Source organism: Zonotrichia leucophrys, chromosome 22, assembly GCF_028769735.1.
Source record: "Zonotrichia leucophrys gambelii isolate GWCS_2022_RI chromosome 22, RI_Zleu_2.0, whole genome shotgun sequence".
NCBI classification, from domain to species: domain Eukaryota; kingdom Metazoa; phylum Chordata; class Aves; order Passeriformes; family Passerellidae; genus Zonotrichia; species Zonotrichia leucophrys.
The window spans coordinates 1,350,613-1,374,545 of record NC_088191.1 but is presented as its reverse complement, the minus strand read 5'-3'; the positions used below and the strand labels follow the sequence as shown (position 1 = coordinate 1,374,545).

General features: G+C 57.1%; 1 protein-coding gene across 1 annotated transcript; it reads left to right on the top strand.

Annotated features, from left to right (window-relative positions):
• Nucleotides 1-9,825: 9,825 nt before the first annotated feature.
• TGFA (transforming growth factor alpha) lies at nucleotides 9,826-22,573 on the top strand. The gene is made up of 6 exons (XM_064731167.1): nucleotides 9,826-9,932; nucleotides 13,111-13,164; nucleotides 17,221-17,335; nucleotides 20,275-20,424; nucleotides 21,199-21,329; nucleotides 22,036-22,573. The coding sequence occupies exons 1-6, from the start codon at nucleotides 9,902-9,904 to the stop codon at nucleotides 22,041-22,043; spliced, it is 489 nt and encodes a 162-aa protein (XP_064587237.1). The 5' UTR covers nucleotides 9,826-9,901; the 3' UTR covers nucleotides 22,044-22,573.
• The last annotated feature ends 1,360 nt before the right edge of the window (nucleotides 22,574-23,933 follow it).

Below are 23,933 nucleotides of genomic sequence, written 5' to 3'. Positions count from 1 at the left end.
CTGGAAGGACTGGGAAGGAAGATGGATGTGGATTTGGGGTCCTATTACAAAACTCCAGCAAGGATCCTGAGGAATAGGAGGAGCAGAACTGGAATGTGGATTTGGGGTCCTATCACAAAACTCCTGGAAGGATCCCAAGGAGAAGGAGAAGGAGAACTGGAACGTGGATTTGGGGTCCCACCACAAAACTCCTGGAAGGATCCCAAGAAACACGAGGAGGAGAACCTGGAATGTGGATTTGGGGTCCTACCACAAAGCCCTGGAGGGATCCCGAGGATAAGGACGAGGAGCAGAGCAGGGTTTGGGGTTTCTGAGGGCACAGCCGGACGTGCAGCTGCGCGGGTGCTCTGCGGGCTCCGGTCACCGCGGCTCAATGATCCCAGTGTGCCCAGCACGGCCACACACGGCTGCCCGTGACCACGGAGAGCTGGGAAACCCCAAAACACCGGGCACGGGGACCGGCCAGGGCCACCACGGGGTTGTGTCCACAGCAGAACCTGCCAGGGCCACCACGAGGTCATGGCCAGAGCAGAACCTGCCAGAGCCCATCGTGTCCAGAGCGGGACCATGGCAATGTGTCCCCTGTTAACAGAGTGACAAAACTCTCCTTTGTCCCCTTAAAAACGAAATAAACCCAGAAGTTTCTCTCCTCCATGAGGTGAAAAAACATCTCATAGAACCCGGTGGACTTCACCTCAAATTTAAGGACAGGAGCCAAAAAGTCCCACCTGAGCAATTCACTAGAAAAAGAAGAGAACAAAGAAACAAATCGCTTTTGTGAGGTGAGAGCGCCTCTTGCACCTGGATCGGTTTTTCTCTGTAAAAAGAAAATTAATTTGCTTTTTATTAAAATCTTCTTTTTTCCAATACCCCCACAGAAGCCGTCCTGCTGATTTTCTGCCTTCTGAGCAATCTTGGGTGTGAAATAAATCCCCAAGAGCTTTGGAGACCTGGCTGGAGGAGATTCCTGTTCCACAGGACCTGTTGGGGTCGTGTCCAGAGCAGGACCAGCCCCTGTCCCACATTCCCAGTGGGAATTCCTGCCCAGCTCCAGGACGTGCTTATCCCCGCTGCTGGAGAGGGATAAAAACATAAATAAATAAAATAACGTGGTGCTAAGTGATCCAATATTGACATTTTTCCCCGGAGCTGCCAGCCCGGAGCCGCCGGCCAACAAAGCCCTCGTCAGTGGCCAGGCTTGGAACGCTCCAAAATCTTTTATTTATGGAGGTTTTGGGCAAAAAAAACGGGACATAAACAGAAAAAGGGGGAGCGGGGAGGAGGAAAAAGAGGGTGGGAAGGGAGAAAACCCCCGAGGAGTTGTTTAGGAAAGGAAGAAAGAAAAAAAAATTTGGAATAAAATGGACATTCACGGGGAAAATCGCGGCTATGAAAGAGCCTTTGAAAGGCGGCGGAAAAACAGGAGCTGGGAGATAAAGCCAGGAAAAAATTCCCAATAAAGCCCCGCTTTTAGTGGGCTGGGGGAGAGGTTGGAGGTGCTGCCCGTCCCAAAACAGGGCCAAGATGGATGAGACCCCCAAAATTTGGAATTTTGGAGGCGCTGCCCGTCCCAAAACAGGGCCAGGATGGATGAGACCCCCAAAATTTGGAATTTTGGAGGTGCTGCCCGTCCCAAAACGGGGCCAGGATGGATGAGACCCCCCCAAAATTTGGAATTTTGGAGGCGCTGCCCGTCCCAAAACAGGGCCAGGATGGATGAGACCCCCCCCAAAATTTGGAATTTTGGAGGCGCTGCCCCTCCCAAAATCAGGCGGATGGATGAGACCGCAAAATTGGAATTTTGGAGCTCTGCGTCCCAAAAACAGGCCAGGATGGTGAGAACCCCCAAAATTTGGAATTTTGGAGGCGCTGCCCGTCCCAAAACAGGGCCAGGATGGTGAGACCCCCAAAATTTGGATTTGGGAGACTCTGCCGTCCAAACGGGCCAGGATGGTTTAGACCCCCAAAATTTGGAATTGGAGGCGCAGCGTCCCAAACAGGGCCAGGTGGATTCAGACCCCCCAAAATTTGGAATTTGGAGGCTGCCGTCCAAACAGGGCAATGGATGAGACCCCCAAAATTTGGGAATTTTGAGGCGCTGCCCTCCCAAACAGGGCGGTGGAGAGACCCCAAAATTTGGAATTTTGGAGGCGCTGCCCGTCCCAAAACAGCCCCAGGATGAGCCAGAACCCCAAAATTTGGGATGGGGGAAATGTCAGACATGCTGCCCTTCCAGAACCCCAAAATTTGGGATGAGAAGCACATTGGAGGTGCTGCCTGTCCCAAAACAACACCAGGATGGGTCAGAACCCCAAAATTTGGGGTGGGGGAGATATTGGAGGTGTTCTTCTAAAAACAGCCCCAGGATGGGTCAGACCCCAAAATTTGGGATGAGGGAAATGTCAAAGGTCCTGCCCTTCCAGGATGGTTCAGAACCCAAAAATTTGGGATGAGAGAGATGCTGGAAGGGTCAGACCCCCAAAATTTGGGATGAGGGAAATGTCAGAGGTGCTGCCTTCCAAAAACAACTCCAGGATGGGTCAGATCCCCAAAATTTGGGATGAGGGAGATGTCAGACATGCTGCCCTTCCAGACCCCCAAAATTTGGGATGGGAGAGATGCTGGAAGGGTCAGACCCCCAAAATTTGGGATGGGGAAGATATCAGAGGTTCTGCCCTCCTAGAATGGTTCAGACCCCCAAAATTTGGGGTGAGAGAGATGCTGGAAGGGTCAGACCCCCAAAATTTGGGATGAGGGAGATGTCAGACATGCTGCCCTTCCAGACCCCCAAAATTTGGGATGAGGGAAATTCTGGAAGGCTCAGACCCCCAAAATTTGGGATGGGGGAGTTATCAGAGCTGCTGCCTTCCAGAATGGGTCAGACCCCCAAAATTTGGGATGAGGGAAATGCTGGAAGGGTCAGACCCCCAAAATTTGGGATGGGGGAGATATCAGAGGTGCTGCCCTCCCAAGGATGGGTCAGACCCCCAAAATTTGGAATGGGAGAGATGCTGAAAGGATCAGACCCCCAAAATTTGGGATGAGTGAGATGCTGGAAGGGTCAGACCCCCAAAATTTGGGATGGGGAAGATATCAGGGCTGCTGCCCTCCCAAGGATGGGTCAGACCCCCCAAATCCAGGCTGGGCCAGCAGGAACAGGATCCCCCTGGGTTTCCAAGCCAGCAGAATTCCCTCCCCTGGGAATCCCACCCCATTTCTGCCCCTCTCCCCTCCTGCTCCATTCCAGGGCCCCTCCGAGGAGCCCAAACCCTCCGGGCAGCGACAATTTGGGATTGTTGGAGCCCCGGGCAGGGCAGGGCAGGGGGGAGCCCGAGGCCGTGTTTTCCTTCCCTCGGCCTCGTTTTCTCCTCCCCCGTCCAAGATCAACAGGGACCCGAGGGTTCCTGCCGGGCACCAGCACACAGCGCCCTTGTTCCCGCTTTTGGGGGATTTTTCCTGCTTTTCTTAGGTTTTTTTTTTAATATTGCCACGTGTAAAAATGAGGGGTTTTTGAAGTTGTGGAAGAGTAAAAGGGGTGAGGGTTTGGATCGAGAATGTTGCTGGAATGTCTCAGGGAGTTGGAGTTGGGGGCACGGAGGGGGTTTGGAAGTCCTTAAATCCCAAAATCACAATTTTTTTTTTGTGGGTTTTCCCATTTATTGGGGTCTGCAATGTCACTCTCAAGTCTGGATAAGTCCCAAAATCCCATTTTTTTGGGTGGGTTTTCCCATTAACTGTAGTGTTGCCCTCCAGCCTGGATAAATCCCAAAATCTCATTTTTTTGTGTAGGTTCTCCCATTAACTGCACTGCCATATTTCAGCCTGGATAAATCCCAAAATCCCATTTTTTTGGGTGGGGTTTCCCATGGAATGGGGTCTGCTCTCCAGCCTGTATAAATCCAAAAATCACTTTTTTTTGGGTGGATTTTCCCATTCACTGCGCTGCCACATTCCAGCCTGGATAAATCCCAAAATCCCTTTTTTTTTGGGGGTGGGTTTTCCTTTTGACTGTGGTCTGCTCTCTAGCCTGAATAAATCCCAAAATCCCATTTTTTTGGGGGGTGGATTTTCCCATTTATTGGGGTCTGCAGTGTCACTTTTCAGCCTGGATAAATCCCAAAATCCCATTTTTTTGGGTGGGTTCTCCCATTAACTGCACTGCCACATTCCAGCCTGGATAAATCCCAAAATCCCATTTTTTTGGGTGGGTTCTCCCATTAACTGCACTGCCACATTCCAGCCTGGATAAATCCCAAAATCCCATTTTTTGTGTGAATTTTCCCACTGTTTCCTACATGAAAACACCCAAAGTGCCACATTCCAGCCCAAAAATCCTGCAGGACTTCCCACCCCAGGAGAGAGGATGGAATTTATGCCCCTTTTTCAGGGATTTGCCCTAAATCAATGGATTTATCCCAGATTTTCTCCCAGGAATGACCCTTTAACCCCAAACCCAATATAAACCACAAAGAAAGAGCGATCCCAAGAGGAAACCCCAACAGCCGGAGGCTCCCCGGGCAGGAACAATTAAAAAACCCCAAATTTAATTATTATTTATTATTGTAATCCCAAAATAAACCCTCGGTTTGGGGTTGTGGTTTTGGAACTGGGAAAAGGGACTGGGAGCCCTGGAAATCCTGGGATTTTGGAGGTCAAGAAGGGATTTTGGGGGTCAGGAATGGTTTTTGGGGTCAGGAATGTGTTTTATGGTCAGGAATGTTTTTTGGGCTTGGGAAAGGTTTTGGGGTTGGGAATTATTTTTGGGATTTGGAAAGTTTTTTGTTGGGGAATGTTGTTTGGGGTCAGGAATGTTTTTTGAGGTCAGGAATGTATTTTAGGGTCAGGAATGTTTTTTGAGGTTGGGAATGCCAGTGGGGATTGGGGATGGATTTTGGGGTCAGGAATGGATTTTGGGGTCAGGAATGTTTTTTGGGGTCAGGAATGGATTTTGGGGTCGGGAATGTTTTTGGGGTCAGGAATGTTTTTGCGGCCAGGAATGTTTTTGGGGTCAGGAATGTTTTTGGGGTCAGGAATGTTTTTTGGGGTCAGGAATGTTTTTGGGGTCAGGAATGTTTTTGGGGTCAGGAATGGTTTTGGGGTCAGGAATGTTTTTGGGGTCAGGAATGGATTTTGGGGTCAGGAATGGATTTTGGGGTCGGGAATGGTTTTTGGGGTCAGGAATGTTTTTGGGGTCAGGAATGTTGATTTTTGGGGTCAGGAATGTTTTGGGCCAGGAATGTTTTTGGGCAGAATTTCTGGTAGAATGTTTTTGGTCGGAAGCATTGCCATTCCCACCTGGCCCAGGCTGTGGGATTTTGGGACGATTGGGGCACTGGGATGTTGGAATTTTGGGATCTCATTCCAATGGACTTTGGGACGAGCCCTGTAGGGTGGGAATGCTGTGGGATCCCTGAAGGAATGGGGATCCCAGGATGTGCAGCTCCCATGGGTGGTCCAGTGGGTTCCAGTGGGATTTTGGGATGTTCAGGTTGTGAGATATTCAAGTTTTGGGATGCTCACACTCTGGGATTGCATTCCAATTCTTTTGGGGATGTTTGGGATGAGCCCTGCAGGTTGGGAATGCCGTGGGATCCCTGCAGGAATGTGAATCCCGGGATGTGCAGCCCCCAGGTGGTCCCATGGGTGGTCTAGCAGGTTCCAGTGGGATTTTGGGATCTTCAGGGCACTGGGATGCTGAATTTTGGGATGTTCAAGTTCTGGGATATTCAGGTTTTGGGATGTGCACATTCTGGGATCACATTCCAATGCACTTCGGGATGTTTGGGACGAGCCCCGCAGGTGGGGATGCCGTGGGTCCTGCAGGAATGTGAGCCTGTGTCCAGTGGGTTCAGTGGGATTGGATGTTCAGTTGTGGGTATTCAGGTTTTGGGATGTTCACACTCTGAATGTTCTGGGATCACATCCAATGCACTTTGGATGTTTGGACGAGCCCTGCAGGTTGGGAATGCCGTGGGATCCCTGCAGGAATGTGAATCCCGGGATGTGCAGCCCCCAGGTGGTCCCATGGGTGGTCCAGCATGTTCCACCATTTTGGGATGTTCAGGTTCCGGGGTATTCAGGTTTTGGGATGGTCAGGGCACTGGGATGTTGGATTTTGGAGGGTTCACATTCTGGGATCACATTCCAATGCACTTTGGGACGAGCCCTGCAGGGTGGGGATGCCGTGGGATCCCTGCAGGAATGTGCAGCACCTGTGGTCCAGTGGGTTGCAGTGGGATTTTGGGATGTTCCGGTTGTGGGATATTCAGGTTTTGGGATGATCACATTCTGGGATCACATTCCAACGCACTTTGGGATGTTTGGGACGAGCCCTGCAGGGTGGGGATGCCGTGGGATCCCTGCAGGAATGGGGATTCCGGAATGTGCAGTCCCCATCCATGCTCCCTGGGTTGCAGTGGGATTTTGGGAGGGTCAGGGCACTGGGATATTCAGGTTTTGGGATGTTCACACTCTGGAATGTTCTGGGATCACATTCCAATGCACTTTGGGACAAGCCCTGCAGGGTGGGGATGCCGTGGGATCCCTGCAGGAACGCGCAGCCCCCAGGGCGATCCCACAGGCTCCGGTGGGGTTTTGGGAGGGATTTGGGGTGGGATTTTGGGTGGCCTTTGTGCTTTGGGACTCCTCCAGAGCTTGCGGGGAGCCGGGATCGGGATCGGCGGCGTCGGGGAGCGGCGGCCGCGGCCCCTTCAAAGCGGCGCTTTCAAAGCCGAGGGGAGATGAGATGGAATCAGATGGTATCGGCTGGGAACGGAACGGGAACAACGGGGAACAACGGGAGCGGGCAGGGCCGGGCCGGGCCCGCCTCCCCCCGGGGCTGCCACAGGCTCCCACGGGAGGGGACGGCCCGGGGACACGGGGGGGACATGGAGGGGATACAGGAGGGGACACAACAGGGGACAGGGGGACACAACAGGACATGCAGGGGACACAACAGGGGACATGAAGGGGATAAGGAGGGGACACAGGACTGCAGGGGACACAGGGACATGCCAGGGGACACAACAGGGGACATGCCGGGGGACACAACAGGGGACATGAAGGGATAAGGAGGGGACACAACAGGGGACATGCTGGGGACACAACAGGGGACATGCCGGGGGACACAACAGGGGACATGAAGGGGATACAGGAGGGGACACAACAGGGGACATGCCAGGGGACACAACAGGGGACATGCCAGGGGACACAACAGGGGACATGCCAGGGGGACACAACAGGGGACATGCCTGGGGACACAACAGGGGACGGCCCGGGGACACGGGGGGGACATGGAGGGGATACAGGAGGGGACACAACAGGGGACATGCCAGGGGACACAACAGGGGACATGAAGGGGATATAGGAGGGGACACAACAGGGGACATGCCAGGGGACACAACAGGGGACATGCCTGGGGACACAACAGGGGACATGAAGGGGATATAGGAGGGGACACAACAGGGGATATGCCAGGGGACACAACAGGGGACATGCTTGGGGACACAACAGGGGACATGCCTGGGGACACAGCCCCCTCCCCAAATTCACCTGGCCCCACACCCAGGGGCTTCCATGGGTCAGACCTGGGGTCCTCAGGGATGATTCTCATGGATAATGGGGGATGTGCTGGCCCCTGGTCTGGTTTGGGTCACTGCTGGCCAGGTTTGGGTCACCATCAGGTTTGGACACCACTGACCAGATTTCGGTCACCACTGGCCAGGTTTGGGTCATTACTGGCCAGGTTTGGGTCACCACCAGGTTTGGGTCACCACTGGCCAGGTTTGGGTCACCACTGGCCAGTTTTGGGTCATTCCTGGCCAGGTTTGGGTCACCACCAGGTTTGGGTCACCACTGGCCAGGTTTGGGTCTTTACTGGCCAGGTTTGGATCATTCCTGGCCAGGTTTGGGTCACCACTGGCCAGATTTGGGTCACCATTGGCTGGATTTGGGTCATCACTGGCCAAGTTTGGGTCGCCACCAGATTTAGGTTATTACTGGCTGGATTTGGGTCACCACTCACCAGTTTTGGGTCACCACTGGCTGGATTTGGGTCACCACCAGGTTTGGGTCACCATTGGCCAGATTTGGGTCATCACTGGCCCGGTTTGGGTCACCACCAGATTTGGACACCACTGACCAGATTTGGGTCATTACTGGCTGGATTTGGGTCAGCAGATTTTGCGGTGACCGAGGGTGAGGTCAGCAGGGTGAGGGCTCCATGGGTTTCAGGATGACCAAGGCTGGGATCAGCAGATTTTGGGGTGACCAAAGCTGGGATCAGCAGATTTTGGGGTGACCGAGGGTGGGGTCAGCAGGACGAGGCCTCCATGGGTTTCAGGATGACCAAGGGTGGGATCAGCAGATTTTGGGGTGACCGAGGGTGGGGTCAGCAGATTTTGGGGTGACCGAGGGTGGGGTCAGCAGGATGAGGCCTCCATGGGTTTCAGGATGACCAAGGGTGGGATCAGCAGATTTTGGGGTGACCGAGGGTGGGGTCAGCAGGACGAGGCCTCCATGGGTTTCAGGATGACCAAGGGTGGGATCAGCAGATTTTGGGGTGACCGAGGGTGGGGTCAGCAGGATGAGGCCTCCATGGGTTTCAGGATGACCAAGGGTGGGATCAGCAGGGTGGTGGCCCTGCAGATTTGGGGATGACCAAGGCTGGCATCAGCAGCAGCTGAGGATGACACAGGATGTGCTGGCAGGGGTTTGGCAACCCGGGAGTCACGGAGAGGGGGACAGGGAGGGACATGGGGGGGCTCCGGTCACAGGGAGATCCCGGGGGTCCTGGGGAAGGGTCCCCGGCACTCCCGGGGGGTTCCACAGAGTCCCGGGGGGGTCCCCAGGGTGGGTCCCGGTGGTCCCGGGTGGTCCCAGTGGTCTCGGGGGTGTGTCCCATACGGTGTCGGGGGTCCCGGGGACGGGTCCCGCAGGGTGTCCGGGGAAGGGTCCCGGTGGTCCCGAGGACGGGTCCCGATGGGTCCCGGGGGTGTGTCCCGTGCGGTGTCGGGTGGTCCCGGGGGTGGATCTCGGGTTGTCCCGGGGATGGATCCCGGCGGTCCCGGGGGTGTGTCCCGGTGGTCCCTGCAATATGTCCCGGTGGTCCCGGGGGTGAGTCCCGGGTGTGTCCCAGTGGTCCTGGTCGTCCCAGCGGTCCCGGGGGTGAGTCCCGCCCGGTGCCCGGCGCTCCCGGTGGTCCCGGGGTGTGTCCCGGTGGTCCCGGGGGTGTGTCCTGCCCCGTGCCCGGTGGTCCCGGTGGTCCCGGTGGTCCCGGGGTGTGTCCCGGCGGTCCCGGGGGTGGGGGTGTATCCCGCCCGGTGGTCCCAGGGGTCCCGGGGTGTGTCCCGGTGGTGTCGGGGGTCCTGAGGTGTGTCCCGGCGGTCCCGGGGGTGTCCCGCCCGGTGCCCCGCGCTCCCGGTGGTCCCGGGGTGTGTCCCGGTGGTCCCGGCGGTCCCGGGGTGTGTCCCGCCCGGTGGTCCCGGTGGTCCCGGGGTGTGTCCCGGTGGTCCCGGGGTGTGTCCCGGCGGTCCCGGTGGTCCCGGGGTGTGTCCCGGTGGTCCCGGGGTGTGTCCCGCCCGGTGCCCGGTGGTCCCGGCGGTCCCGGGGTGTGTCCCGCCCGGTGGTCCCGGTGGTCCCGGGGTGTGTCCCGGTGGTCCCGGGGTGTGTCCCGGTGGTCCCGGTGGTCCCGGGGTGTGTCCCGGCGGTCCCGGGGGTGTGTCCCGCCCGGTGCCCGGGGCGGTCCGGCCGTGCCGCTGCCCGCGCTGTCCCCGCCCCGGCCCGGCCGGTGCCGCCCATTTCCGCCGGGCGGAGCCGCCCCTCGGCCCCGCAGCGGCCCCGCCGCCAGCGCCCGCCCGGCCCGGCCCGGCCCCGGCCCCGCTCGCTCCGGTGCAGCCCCGCCATGGCGGGCGGCCCGGCCGCGCTCGCCCTCGGTACGTGCGGGGCTCAGCCCAGCCCAGCCCAGCCCGGCCCGGTTCCGCTCGGCTCGGTTCGGTTCGGTTCGGCCCGGGGGCCTCCGCGCCCCCAACCCCGGAGCGGGGCGGGCTCGGGGGGTTCCGCGGGTGGGTTCTGGGGGTCGCGGGAAGGCGGTAAAAATCCCATAAAAATCCTATAAAATTCCTATAAAAACCCCATAAAATTCCCCCGCGCGGGCGCTCCCGAAGTTCGTTCCCTGTGGGAAAGGCGCCCTCGCCGCGACGCGTGAGTACGGCCGCGGTCAGACGCTTAATTAGAGCGGCTAATTAGGGCTGGGGGCTAATTAGAGTGGCGAGGGGGGTGCCGAGGGAAGGGGGGGTGGGAAGCGGGGGCGCTCCGGGCTGGATCCGAGCCGAGCCGAGCCGGGACGGGACGGGACGGGAGCGGGGATGCTCCGGGGGAAGGACGGACGGACAGACGGACGGACGGATCCCGGTGCGGGCGGCTGGAGCTCGGCTGGCTTTGTCCCGCTGTCCCCTCCGGTGGCACCGAGCCGCAGCTCCGGTATCCCGGTGGGAAAGCGGCTGGGCGGGCTTGGCCCCGCTCCAGCGCCCGGTGCTGCCACCGGTCCGAGCGTCCCCCGGTGGCTCCGGCGCCGTGTCCCGGTCCCGTTCCTCATCCGAGGCTCCCCCGGTGGCTCCGGCGCCGTGTCCCGGTCCCGTTCCTCATCCGAGGCTCCCCCGGTGGCTCCGGCGCCGTGTCCCGGTCCTGCTCCTCATCCGAGGCTCCCCCGGTGGCTCCGAGCGTCCCCCGGTGGCTCCAGCCCCGTGTCCCTCCTGCCGGGGCTCATCCCGAGCTCCCTTGCCCCGTTCTCTCCCGTTCTCTCCCGTTCTCTGCCGTTCTCTCCCGTTCCCGTGGCTCCGGGTCTCTCTCCGGTGCCGCTGCTCGCCCTCGGGGGGCTCCGAGCGTTCCCCGGCCGTTCCCGGTGGGATCCGGGTGGGATCGGAGCCCTCGGGGAAGGGAAGGGGAGCGCTCCGGGTCCCTCCAGCGGGGATCGGGAGCGGGACGGGAATCTCGGGAGAAGCGAGCCGGGAATTACCGGGGATTACCGGGATGGAGCTGCTGGGAGCCGGTGGGAAAGTTTGGGAGCCTTTCCGAGGGAGAGATTCCCGGAGAACGGGGTGGGATGGGCTGGAACGGGGGTGGGGATGGGGCAGCTCCGGCGGGGACTGTCCGGGGGTGTCCGGGGGTGTCCGGGGGTGTCCGGGGCTGTCCGGGGCTGTCCGGGGGTGTCCGGGGGTGTCCGGGGCTGTCCGGTGTCCCCGGGCTGGGCCCGGGCATGGAGAACTTGCCAGGTTTTTGGGGAACTTTCTGTGGGATCGGGGGTGAGGGCTGGACCAGCCCCCGCCCACGGAGAGGAGCTGGGGAGGAGAACGGAGGAGCTGGAATGCCAAGGGATGGATGCCCACCTGGAATCCCAATGCCAAGGGGATGGATGCCCACCTGGAATCCCAATGCCAAGGGATGGATGCCCACCTGGAATTCCAATGCCAAGGGCATGGATGCCCACCTGGAATCCCAATGCCAAGGGATGGATGCCCACCTGGAATCCCAATGCCAGGGGATGGATGCCCACCTGGAATTCCAATGCCAAGGGGATGGATGCCCACCTGGAATCCCAATGCCAAGGGATGGATGCCCACCTGGAATTCCAATGCCAAGGGATGGATGCCCACCTGGAATTCCAATGCCAGGGGGATGGATGCACACCCAGAACTGGAGTGCCCAGGGGATGAATGCCCACAGGGATGGATGCCCACTGATCCCACCAGAATGCCAAGGGATGGATGCCCACTCAGGACCGGAATGCCCACAGGGATGGACACCCACTCAGAACTGGGGTGCCCAGGGGATGGATGCCCCCCAAATGCCCAGGGCATGGACGCCCTTGGGGATGGATGCCCACTGATCCCACCGGAATGCCAAGGGATGGATGCCCACTCAGGACCGGAATGCCCACAGGGATGGATGCCCACTGATCCCACTGGAATGCCAAGGGATGGATGCCCACTGATCCACTGGAATGCCAAGGAGGATGCCATCAGAACCAAATGCCCACAGGGATGGATGCCCACTTAGGACCAGAATGCCCAGGAGATGAACACCCACTCAGAACCTGGATGCCCACTCAGAACTGGAGTGCCCAAGGGATGGATGCCCACGCACCCACCTGATGCAGGGGATGGATCCCACTCAGAACTGGAATGCCAAGGGATGGACACCACAGGGATGGATGCCCACTGATCCTACTGGAATACCAAGGGATGGATGCCCCTCATCCCACCTGATGCCAGGGGATGGATGCCCTCGAACTGAATGCCAAGGGATGGGCACCAAGGGATGGATGCCCACTGATCCCACCAGAATGCCAAGAGGATGGACGCCCACCCAGAACCAGAATGCCAAGGGATAGATGCCCACTCAGAACCCGGATGCCCACTGGGATGGATGCCCACTCAGGACTGGAATGCCCAGGAGATGAACACCCACTCAGAACTGGGGTGCCCAGGGGATGGATGCCCACTGATCCCACTGGAATGCCAAGGGATGGATGCCCACTCAGAACTGGAATGCCAAGGGATGGATGCCCACTGATCCCACTGGAATGCCAAGGGATGGATGCCCACTCAGAACTGGAATGCCAAGGGATGGATGCCCACTCATTCCACTGGAATGCCAGGCAATGGATGCCCACAGGGATGGATGCCCACCGATCCCACCAGGATGCCCACAGGGATGGATGCCCTGATCCCACCAGATGCCCAGGGATGGATGCCCACCGATCCCACCAGGATGCCCACAGGGAATTCCTGCGTTTTCCTTCAAAATCCTGGAGATTTTTCCTTAAAAATCTTTTTCCTTAAAAAACCTTGGAGGTTTTTCCTTCAAAATCTCCCCCAGGGGGTCACTCGAGGGGGTCATTCCTGCCACAGGGAATTCCTGCATTTCCCTTAAAAACCTTGAGGATTTTTTCCTTTAAAATCCTGAGATTTTCCCTTAAAAATTTCCTAAAAATTCCTGCGTTGTCCTTCAAAATCTCGGGGTGGTTTTGCTGACCCTAAATCCACCTTGGGGGGTTTTTTTATGGGGTTTTTTTGGGGTCAGGGTGTGGCTGACCCCATTGTCCCTCCCCAGGTGTCCTGCTGGCCACGTGCCACGCGCTGGACAACAGCACGGCCGGCCGGAGCGGTGAGTGCCCAGCGGGAATTTGGGGGAATTTTGGGGAATTTTGGGGTTTTTTGGTGTCCCACCCCTCCTCTTTATGGGGTTACGGGGCTCTGGGTGGGATGCTGGGGATGAGCTCTGAGGGGAAAACCTGGAATTGTTTCCTGCTCCCAAAAAAGGGGTTCTGACCCCAAAAACAAAGGGGTTCTGGTTTCCAAAAAAAGGGGTTCTGGTCTCCCAAAAAAGGGTTTCTGGCCCCAAAAACAAAGAGTTTCTGGCTCCCAAAAAGAGGGTTTCTCGCCCCAAAAGGAAGAGCTTCCAGCCCTAAAAGAAAGGGTTTCCAGCCCCAAAAGGAAAGAGTTTCCAGCCCCAAAACCATGGCTTTCTGGCCCCAAAAACAAAGGGTCACCAAGCCCACAATGAAAAGGTTTCCAACCCCAAAAGGAAAGGTTTTGGCCCCAAAAGAAAGGGTTTCCCTGCAAGGAAAGGGGGAGCTTTCAGCACCCCCAGAAAAGGATTTCCAGCCCCCCAACAAAGGGTTCCTGGTCCCCAAAAGGAAGAGGTTTCCAGCCCCCAAAAGAAGGATTTCTGGCCCCAAAAGGAAAGGTTTCGGCCCCGAAAGAAAGGGTTTCCCTACAAGAAGGGGTTTCCAGAAGAACCCCTAAAAACCTCATCAGAGTTGGGGACATGGTGACACCCCAAGGTGGCTTTTCCCAATGTTTGGGTCATGGTGACACCCCAATGTGGCTTTTCCCAGCTTTGGGGACACCGGGACATCCCAATCCCAGCCACCCCAACCCTCCTCAGCATTGGGGACATGGGGACACCCCAAGGTGGCCCTTCCCAGCATTGGGGACACCCAAAGTGGCTCTTCCAGCTCTGGGGACACAGTGACGCCCCAAGGTGGCTTTTTCCAGCTTTGGGGACATTGGGACACCCCAATCCCAGCCACCCCAAACCTCCTCAGCATTGGGGACACGGGGACACCCCCAGGTGGCTTTTCCCACTTTTGGGGACATGGTGACACCCCAAGGTGGTTGTTCCCAGCCCTGGGGACATGGTGACACCCCAAGGTGGCTTTTCCCAGTGTTTGGGACATGGGGACATCCCAATCCCAGCTACCCCAAACCTCCTCAGCTCTGGGGACATGGTGACACCCCCGTGTGGCTGTTCCCAGCCCTGGGGACACGGGGACACCCCAAGGTGGCTTTTCCCAATGTTTGGGACATGGTGACACCCCAAGGTGGCTTTTCCCAGCTTTGGGGACACCCCAGGGTGGCTTTTCCCAATGTTTGGGACATGGTGACACCCCAAGGTGGCTTTTCCCAGTATTGGGGACATGGGGACATCCCAATCCCAGGCACCCCAAACCTCCTCAGCTTTGGGGACACGGGGACACCCCCAGGTGGCTTTTCCCACCTTTGGGGACATGGTGACACCCCAAAGTGGATCTTTCCAGTGTTTGGGACATGGGGACACCCCCAGGTGGCTTTTCCCAGTGTTGGGGACATGGGGACACCCCAGGGTGGCTTTTCCCAATGTTTGGGACATGGTGACACCCCAAGGTGGCTTTTCCCAGCTTTGGGGACATGGGGACATCCCAATCCCAGCCACCCCAAACCTCCTCAGCTCTGGGGACATGGGGACACCCCAGGGTGGCTTTTCCCAATGTTTGGGACATGGTGACACCCCAAGGTGGCTTTTCCCAGCTTTGGGGACATGGGGACACCCCAATGTGGTTTTTCCCAGCTTTGGGGACATGGGGACACAGCATTGGGGACACCCCAAAGTGGCTCTTCCAGCTTTGGGGACACCGGGACATCCCAGGGTGGCTTTTCCCAATGTTTGGGTCATGGTGACACCCCAAGGTGGCTGTTCCCAGCCCTGGGGACACGGGGACACCCCAAGGTGGCTTTTCCCAATGTTTGGGTCATGGTGACACCCCAATGTGGCTTTTCCCAGCTTTGGGGACACCGGGACATCCCAGGGTGGCTTTTCCCAATGTTTGGGTCATGGTGACACCCCAAGGTGGCTTTTCCCAATGTTTGGGTCATGGTGACACCCCAAGGTGGCCCTTCCCAGCATTGGGGACACCCCAAAGTGGCTCTTCCAGCTCTGGGGACACAGGGACATCCCAGGGTGGCTTTTCCCAATGTTTGGGACATGGTGACACCCCAATTTGCCTCTTCCCAGCTTTGGGGACATGGTGACACCCCCAGGTGGCTTTTCCCAGCTTTGGGGACACGGGGACACCCCCAGGTGGCTTTTCCCACCTTTGGGGACATGGTGACACCCCAGGGTGGCTTTTCCCAATGTTTGGGACATGGTGACACCCCAAGGTGGCTTTTCCCAGCCCTGGGGACACGGGGACACCCCAATCGCAGCCACCCCAAACCTCCTCAGCTCTGGGGTCACAGGGACACCCCAAGGTGGCTTTTCCCAATGTTTGGGTCATTGTGACACCCCAATGTGGTTGTTCCCAGCCCTGGGGACATGGTGACACCCCAGGGTGGTTTTTCCCAGCTTTGGGGACACCCCAAGGTGGCTTTTCCCAATGTTTGGGACATGGTGACACCCCAAGGTGGTTGTTCCCAGCCCTGGGGACATGGTGACACCGCAGTGTGGCTTTTCCCAGCTTTGGGGACACCGGGACATCCCAGGGTGGCTTTTCCCAATGTTTGGGTCATGGTGACACCCCAAGGTGGCTTTTCCCAGCTTTGGGGACACAGGGACACCCCAATCCCAGGCACCCCAAACCTCCTCAGCTCTGGGGACACCCCAAGGTGGCTCTTCCAGCTCTGGGGACACCGGGACACCCCAAGGTGGCTTTTCCCAATGTTTGGGACATGGTGACACCCCAAGGTGGCTTTTCCCATCCCTGGGGACACGGGGACACCCCGGTCCCATCCCACATCCCAGGCTTTGATCCAGCCCCGCCTTGGGGCCGGGGGTGGCTCGGAAGCGCCTCGGTCCCCAACGATCCCAGCAGGAAATTCCCTCCGGGATAATTCAAACCAGGGCGGTTGGATGGGGTTTAATGGGAACCAGGAGCGGGGCCGGGCTTCCTCCTCCTCCTCCTCCTGAGCTCTTTAGGAAATTCCTCAGGGATTATTGAGGCTGCACCCGGCTGGGATCCTTGGGGTGGCTGCACAGAGATCCCAAAGTAAACCCTAAAGCAGCTCTGCTCAACTTTGGGGTGGAGGAAATCTCCTTTTGGGGTGGAAAAAATCCTTTTGGGGTGGAAAAATCTCCTTTTGGGGTGGGGAATCTCCTTTTGGGATGGGGAAAAAATCCTTTTGGGATGGGGAAAAAATCCTTTTGGGATGGGAAATCTCCTTTTGGGATGGGAAATCTTTTGGAGTGGAAAAATCTCCTTTTGGGGTGGGAAATCTCCTTTTGGGATGGGGAAAATTTCCTTTTGGGATGGAAGATCTTTTGGGGTGGGAAGTCTCATTTTAGGATGGGAAATTTTTTTATGGGCTGGGAAATCTCGTTTTTTGGGGTGGAAAAATCTCCTTTTGGGGTGGGAAATCTGCTTTTGGGGCTGAGACATTTTTTGGAGTGGGAAATCTCCTTTTGGGATGGAAAAATCTCCTTTTGAGGCTGGGGAAAAATCTCCTTTTAGGATGGGAAATCTTCTTTCGGGACAGGAAATCTTTTGGGGCTGAGACATCTTTTGGGGTGGGAAATCTCCCTTTTGTGATGGAAAAATCTCCTTTTGGGGTGTAAAAAATCTCCTTTTGGGGTGGGAAATCTCCTGTGGAGTGGGAAGTCTTTTGGGTGAAAAAAACCTCATTTTGGGGTGGGAAATCTCCTTTTGGGATGGGGAAAAATTCATTTTGGGATGGGAAAATCTTTTGGGGTGGAAAAATCTCCTTTTGGGATGGGAACTCTCCTTTTAGGACAGGACACCTCCTTTTGGGATGGGGAATCTTTTGGAATGGGAAATGTCCTTTTGGGGTGGGATGTCCCTGCTGCCACCCCTTTCCTCTAACCCCAACCCTTCCCGGCTTCTGCTCCCCCCATTTTTTTGGGATTTTCCCCAAAATCTCCGTTTTCCTCCTCGTTTTTTCCCCGCAGCCCCGGTGGCGGCGGCGGTGAGGTCGCACTTCAACGAGTGCCCGGACTCGCACCGGCAGTTCTGCTTCCACGGCACGTGCCGCTTCCTGGTGCAGGAGGAGAAACCCGCCTGCGTGTGAGTGCCTAAATCCCCTAAATCCCCTAACCATAAACTGTGGGGGAAACCCGCTTGTGTGTGAGTGCCTAAATCCCCTAAATCCCCTAACCATGAACTGTGGGGTGAGGAGAAACCCGCCTGCGTGTGAGTGCCTAAATCCCCTAAATCCCCTAATCATAAACTATGGGGTGAGGAGAAACCCGCCTGTGTGTGAGTGCCTAAATCCCCTAATCATAAACTGTGGGGTGAGGAGAAACCCGCCTGTGTGTGAGTGCCTAAATCCCCTAATCATAAACTGTGGGGTGAGGAGAAACCCGCCTGCGTGTGAGTGCCTAAATCCCCTAAATCCCCTAACCATAAACTATGGGGCGAGGAGAAACCCGCCTGCGTGTGAGTGCCTAAATCCCCTAACCATAAACTGTGGGGTGAGGAGAAACCCGCCTGCGTGTGAGTGCCTAAATCCCCTAACCATGAAATTATGGGGGCAGGAGAAACATGTGTGTGAGTGCCTAAATCCCCTAAATCCCCTAACCATAAACTGTGGGGTGAGGAGAAACCCGCCTGCGTGTGAGTGCCTAAATCCCCTAAACCTGAAAGTGTAGGGGCAAGAGAATCTGCGTGTGAGTGCCTAAATCCCCTAACCATGAAATTATGGGGGCAGGAGAAACCTGTGTGTGAGTGCCTAAATCCCCTAACCATAAACTGTGGGGGAAACCCGCTTGTGTGTGAGTGCCTAAATCCCCTAAACCTGAAAGTGTAGGGGCAAGAGAATCTGCGTGTGAGTGCCTAAATCCCCTAACCATAAACTGTGGGGGAAACCCGCTTGCGTGTGAGCGCCTAAATCTCCTAACCATGAAATTATGGGGGCAGGAGAAATCCGTGTGTGAGTGCCTAAATCCCCTAACCCCCAAAATTATGGGGGCAGGAGAAACCTGTGTGTGAGTGCCTAAATCCCCTAACCATAAACTGTGGGATGAGGAGAAACCTGCCTGCGTGTGAGTGCCTAAATCCCCTAACCATAAACTGTGGGGGAAACCCGCTTGTGTGTGAGTGCCTAAATCCCCTAATCATAAACTATGGGGTGAGGAGAAACCCGCCTGTGTGTGAGTGCCTAAATCCCCTAAACCTGAAAGTGTAGGGGCAAGAGAATCTGTGTGTGAGTGCCTAAATCCCCTAACCCCCGAAATTATGGGGCAGGAGAAATCCGTGTGTGAGTGCCTAAATCCCCTAACCATGAAATTATGGGGGCAAGAGAATCTGTGTGTGAGTGCCTAAATCCTGTAATCATAAACTATGGGGTGAGGAGAAACCCGCCTGCGCGTGAGTGCCTAAATCCCCTAAATCCCCTAGCCATAAACTGTGGGGTGAGGAGAAACCCACCTGCGTGTGAGTGCCTAAATGCCCTGAGCCCGAAATTGTGGGGGCAGGAGAGCCTGCGTGTGAGTGCCTAAATCCCCTAATCATAAACTATGGGGCGAGGAGAAACCCGCCTGTGTGTGAGTGCCTAAATCCCCTGAGCCAGAAATTATGGGGGCAGGAGAATCTGTGTGTGAGTGCCTAAATCCCCTAAACCTGAAACTGTGGGGGAAACCCGCTTGTGTGTGAGTGCCTAAATCCACTAAGCCCGAATATATGGGGGCAGGAGAAATCTGTGTGTGAGTGCCTAAATCCCCTAAACCCGAAATTATGGGGGCAGGAGAAACCTGTGTGTGAGTGCCTAAATCCCCTAATCATAAACTATGGGGAAACCCGCCTGCGTGTGAGTGCCTAAATCCCCTAACCATGAAATTATGGGGCAGGAGAAACCTGTGTGTGAGTGCCTAAATCCCCTGACCTCAAAATTATGGGGGCGGGAGAAACCTGTGTGTGAGTGCCTAAATCCCCTAACCATAAACTGTGGGGGAAACCGCTTGTGTGTGAGCACCTAAATCCCTAAACCTGAAGTGAGGGCAAGAGAATCTGTGTGTGAGTGCCTAAATCCCCTAACCATGAAATTATGGGGGCAGGAGAAACCTGTGTGTGAGTGCCTAAATCCCCTAACCCCGAAATTATGGGGTCAGGAGAGCCTGTGTGTGAGTGCCTAAATCCCCTGACCCTAAAACTCTGGGTTTGGGGTCTCAGTGATCCCAAAACTCCAGGGTCAGTGTCCTGGGAATCCCAAAACTGCGGGGTGACCTGCCCTGTGTCCCTGTGTGTCCCCAGGTGTCACTCGGGTATGGGACACTGACCTGGTCCCTGTGGTGCCCCAGTGTCACTCGTACGTGGGACACCTGACTTGGTCCTGTGTCCCCAGGTGTCACTCAGGGTACATGGGGACCCATGACTGCCTGTGTCCGTGTCCCAGGTGTCCTCGGGTACTGGACACCTGACGCCTGTGTCCCCAGGTGTCACTCGGGGTACATGGGGACACCCTGACCTGCCCTGTGTCCCCAGGTGTCACTCGGGGTACGTGGGGACACCCTGACCTGCCCTGTGTCCCTGTGTGTCCCTGTGTGTCCCCAGGTGTCACTCGGGGTACGTGGGGACACTCTGACCTGCCCTGTGTCCCCAGGTGTCACTCGGGGTACGTGGGGACACTCTGACCTGCCCTGTGTCCCTGTGTGTCCCCAGGTGTCACGTCATGGGAACTCTGACTGCCTGTGTCCCGTGTCACGTATGTGGGACACTCTGACCTGCCCTGTGTCCCTGTGTGTCCCCAGGTGTCACTCGGGGTACGTGGGGACACCCTGACCTGCTCTGTGTGTCCCCAGGTGTCACTCGGGTACATGGGAGACACTCTGTGACCTGTCTCGGAGATTGTCTCCTGTGTGTCCCCAGGTGTCACTCGGGGTACGTGGGGACACCTGACCTGCGGGCCTGTGTGTCCCAGTGTACTCGGGGTACGGACCCGACCTGTCTGTGTGTCCCAGTGTCACTCGGGGTACGTGGGGACACTCTGACCTGCCCTGTGTCCCCAGGTGTCACTCGGGGTACGTGGGGACGCGCTGTGAGCACGCTGACCTGCTGGCCGTGGTGGCAGCCACCCAGAAGAAGCAGACCATCACTGCCCTGCTCGTGGTGGCCGTGGTGGCCTCGGCCCTGCTCGTCACCGTCTGCGTCCTGGTCCAGTGAGTGCCACCGGGGCTTCCTGGGGACAGCCCGGGACAGGGGACCTGTCCCCATCCCCATGCCCTGTGTCCCCATCCCCGTCCCCATTCCCTATCCCTGACCCTGTCCCTGTCCCCAACCCCATCTCCAACCCAGTCCCTGTCCCCATTCCCTGTGTCCCCATCCCTGTCCCCTGTCCCCATTCCATATCCCCATGTCCCCTGTCCCCATTCCCATTTCCTGTGTCTCCTGCCCTGTCCCCATTCCCTGACCCTGTCCCTGTCCCCAACCCCATCTCTAACCTGGTTCCTGTCCCCATTCCCTGTGTCCCCATTCCCATTTCCTGTGTCCCCATCCGTGTCCCCATTCCCCATTCCCTGTCCCACCTCTGTCCCCATTCCCTGTGTCCCCATTCCCTGTGTCCCCATGTCCCTGTCCCCATTCCCCATGTCCCCATTCCCCATGTCCCTGTGTCCCCATCCCTGTGTCCCCATTCCCTGTGTCCCCATTCCCTGTGTCCCCATGTCCCTGTTCCCGTGTCCCTGTCCCCATGTCTGTTCCTGTCCCATCGCTGCCCCCGTTGCTGTCCCCAGCTGCTGTTGCCGGCGGAAGCGCTGTCCCTGTCCCTGTCCCCATACCCTGTCCCCATGTCCCTGTTCCTGTCCCCATGTCCCATCGCTGTCCCTGTTGCTGTCCCCAGCTGCTGCTACCTGCAGAAGTGCTGGCCCTGTCCCTGTCCCCATGTCCCTGTTACTGTCCCCATGTCCCATTGCTGTCCCCGTTGCTGTCCCCAGCTGCTGCCGCCTGCGGAAGCGCTGGCCCTGGCCCTGTCCCTGTCCCGGTTGGTGCCGCGAGCCCGGAGCCGGCCCCGAGAAACCGGGGGGGCTGCTCAAGGGGGGAGCGTCCTGCTGCCACAGCGAGACAGGTGAGGGACACCTGGGGACATCCACGGGACACCACAGGACACCTGGGACACCTGGGGACACCTGGGGACACATGGGGGTGACAACAGAAACCGGGGGGGCTGCTCAAGGGGGGAGCATCCTGCTGCCACAGCGAGACAGGTGAGGGACACCTGGGGACATCCACGGGACACCTGGGACAGGGGAGGGACACTTGGGGACACAGGGAACACCTGGGGTGAGGGGCACATCCTGCTGCCACAGCGAGACAGGTGAGGGACACCTGGGGACACCTGGGGACACCTGGAACAGGGGACACTTGAGACAGGTGAGGGGACATCTGGGGACATCTATGGCACACCTGGGGACACAAGGGACACCTGGGGACATCCATGGGACACGTGGGACAGGTGAGGGACACCTGGGGACACCTGGGACAGGTGAGGGGACACCTGGGGACACAGGGGACACTTGGGACAGGTAAGGGGACATAGGGGACAGGTGAGGGGACACCTGGGGACATCCATGGGACACCTGGGACAGGTGGAGGACACCGGGGACACTTATGGTCACTTGGGACAGGGGAGGGGACACCTGGGGACATCCATGGGACACCTGGGGACACCTGGGACAGGTGAGGGGACACCTGGGACACCTGGGGACATCCGTGGGACACCTGGGGACACCTGGGGACACAGGTGCGTAACCGCTGCCATTCCATCCCCACAGGTGTGTGACAGACCCGGGACCACCTGGGGACACCTGGGGACACCCCAGGACCGTCCCCTCCCTCCTTCGGATCCTTTTTGGGGCGTTTTCCCCTTTTCCCGCCGTTTCCCCGGGGTCTCCCTCGACTCTCGGGTCGTTTTCCCGGGACTTTTCAAACCCGAATATTTGGGATTTTAACCCAAACCCCCGCCAGGATGGGGATTTATTTTTCTACAGAAAAGAAAAAAAAAACCCCAAGCCCGGCTCATTTTTGGGGACAAATCCCCAGCTTTTTATTAATAATAAATGAATTTAAATCCCAGGAAACCTCCTCAGGCTGGAGGCACAGCCTTAATTCCCCCTTAGTAACCAACCCAGAGCTTTTCCCTCTGTTTTGGGGTTGTTTTTGGGGTTGTTTTGGGGTTTTTTGGTTTTTTTTTAAAGTCATGGTTACTCTCATGTCTTCTGTATATGTTGCACTGAAAGTTAATATTTAATGTTTTAATTTATTTCGCCTGGTTTAAATTAATTTTGATTCCTATAAAGATGTTCTTGTCATCGCCTGGTCTTGGGGTTTTTATTTATTTTTTTCCCATCCTAAAAACCTGGGTTAGAATTACTTAAGATTTAGATGTAAATTATTTAGCTGTTTAGATGTAAAAACAATTTTTTTTTTTACAGAAAATTCGTGGTTTGGGGTTTTTTTGGGGGGATATTTGGGAAGGAGATGCTGAATCCCACAGCTGGGAGTGGGGGGATATTCCCAGGGGTGGCTGAGCCCCAAATTCCAAAATTTGCATCCCAAATTTTCAAGCCCAATGCTCCGATATCGAACTCAGACCCATTTTCCCATAATTTTATCCCAAATTTTGAAGAACAGTTTTAGGATCAGCCCCAAATTCCCAAATTTTCATCCCAAATTTTCAAGCCCTGATGCCCCAGTTTTGGCCCCATTCTGGGGCAGATTTGGGGCAATTCCCATCAGTTTGGGGCTGGTCCTGGAGGTTTTGGGACAATTCCTGGCAGTTTTAGGGGGATTCTCTGCAGTTTTGGGTCACTTTTGGGGTGATTCTCAGCAATTTTGGGACGATTCCCTGCAATTTTGGGGGGGGGGGATTCTCCACGGTTTTGGGGCGGGTTTGGGACGATTCTCAGCAGGTTTGGGGCTGTTTGGGACAATTTCCCTCAGGTTTGGGGCGATTTGGGGCTTTTTGGTTTCCCAGAGGGTTTTGGGGTGATTCAGGGCGCTTTTGGGGCGGTTCCCGTTGATTTTGGGGCGGTTCCGGACAAATTTGGGGCGATCCCCCTCACGTTTGGGGCGGGTTTTGGGGCGGTTCCCCTCAGATTTGGGGCGGTTCCCGTTGATTTTGGGGCTGTTCCCCTCAGGTTTGCGGCGGGTTTTGGGGCGATTCCCGTTGGTTTTGGGGCTGTTCCCCTCAGGTTCGGATTTTAGGGCGGGTTTAGGGCCGATCGGGGCGGGTTTGGGGCGGTTCCCCTCAGATTTGGGGCCGTTCCCGTGGGTTCTGGGGCTGTTCCCCTCAGGTTTGGGGCGGATCGCGGTGGGTTTGGGGCGGATCTAGCGCAGGGCCGGGTGCAGGCCGCGGTTCGGGGCGAGTTCTAAAGCGGATTTAGAGGTGGTTTAGGGCTGGTTTTAGGGTGGTTCGGGGCGGGTTTAGGGCGGATCGGGGCGGGTTTAGGGCGGGCCCACGGTGGAGGCGGTGCAGGGCCGGGTTCAGGGCGGATCGGGGCGGGTTTAGGGCGGGTCTAGCGCAGGGCCGGGTGCAGGCCGCGGTTCGGGGCGAGTTTTAGGGCGGATTTAGAGCAGGTTTAGGGCGGATCGGGGCGGGTTTGAGGGCAGGTTTAGGGCGGGCCCATGGTGGAGGCGGTGCAGGGCTGGGTTTAGGGCGGATCGGGGCGGG

Coding starts and splice junctions, on each gene's coding strand:
- TGFA (XM_064731167.1), top strand. CDS start 9,902: ATGGCGGGCGGCCCGGCCGCGCTCGCCCTCG. Junction 9,933..13,110: donor CCCGGCCGCGCTCGCCCTCG/GTACGTGCGGGG, acceptor GTCCCTCCCCAG/GTGTCCTGCTGGCCACGTGC. Junction 13,165..17,220: donor CAGCACGGCCGGCCGGAGCG/GTGAGTGCCCAG, acceptor TTTTCCCCGCAG/CCCCGGTGGCGGCGGCGGTG.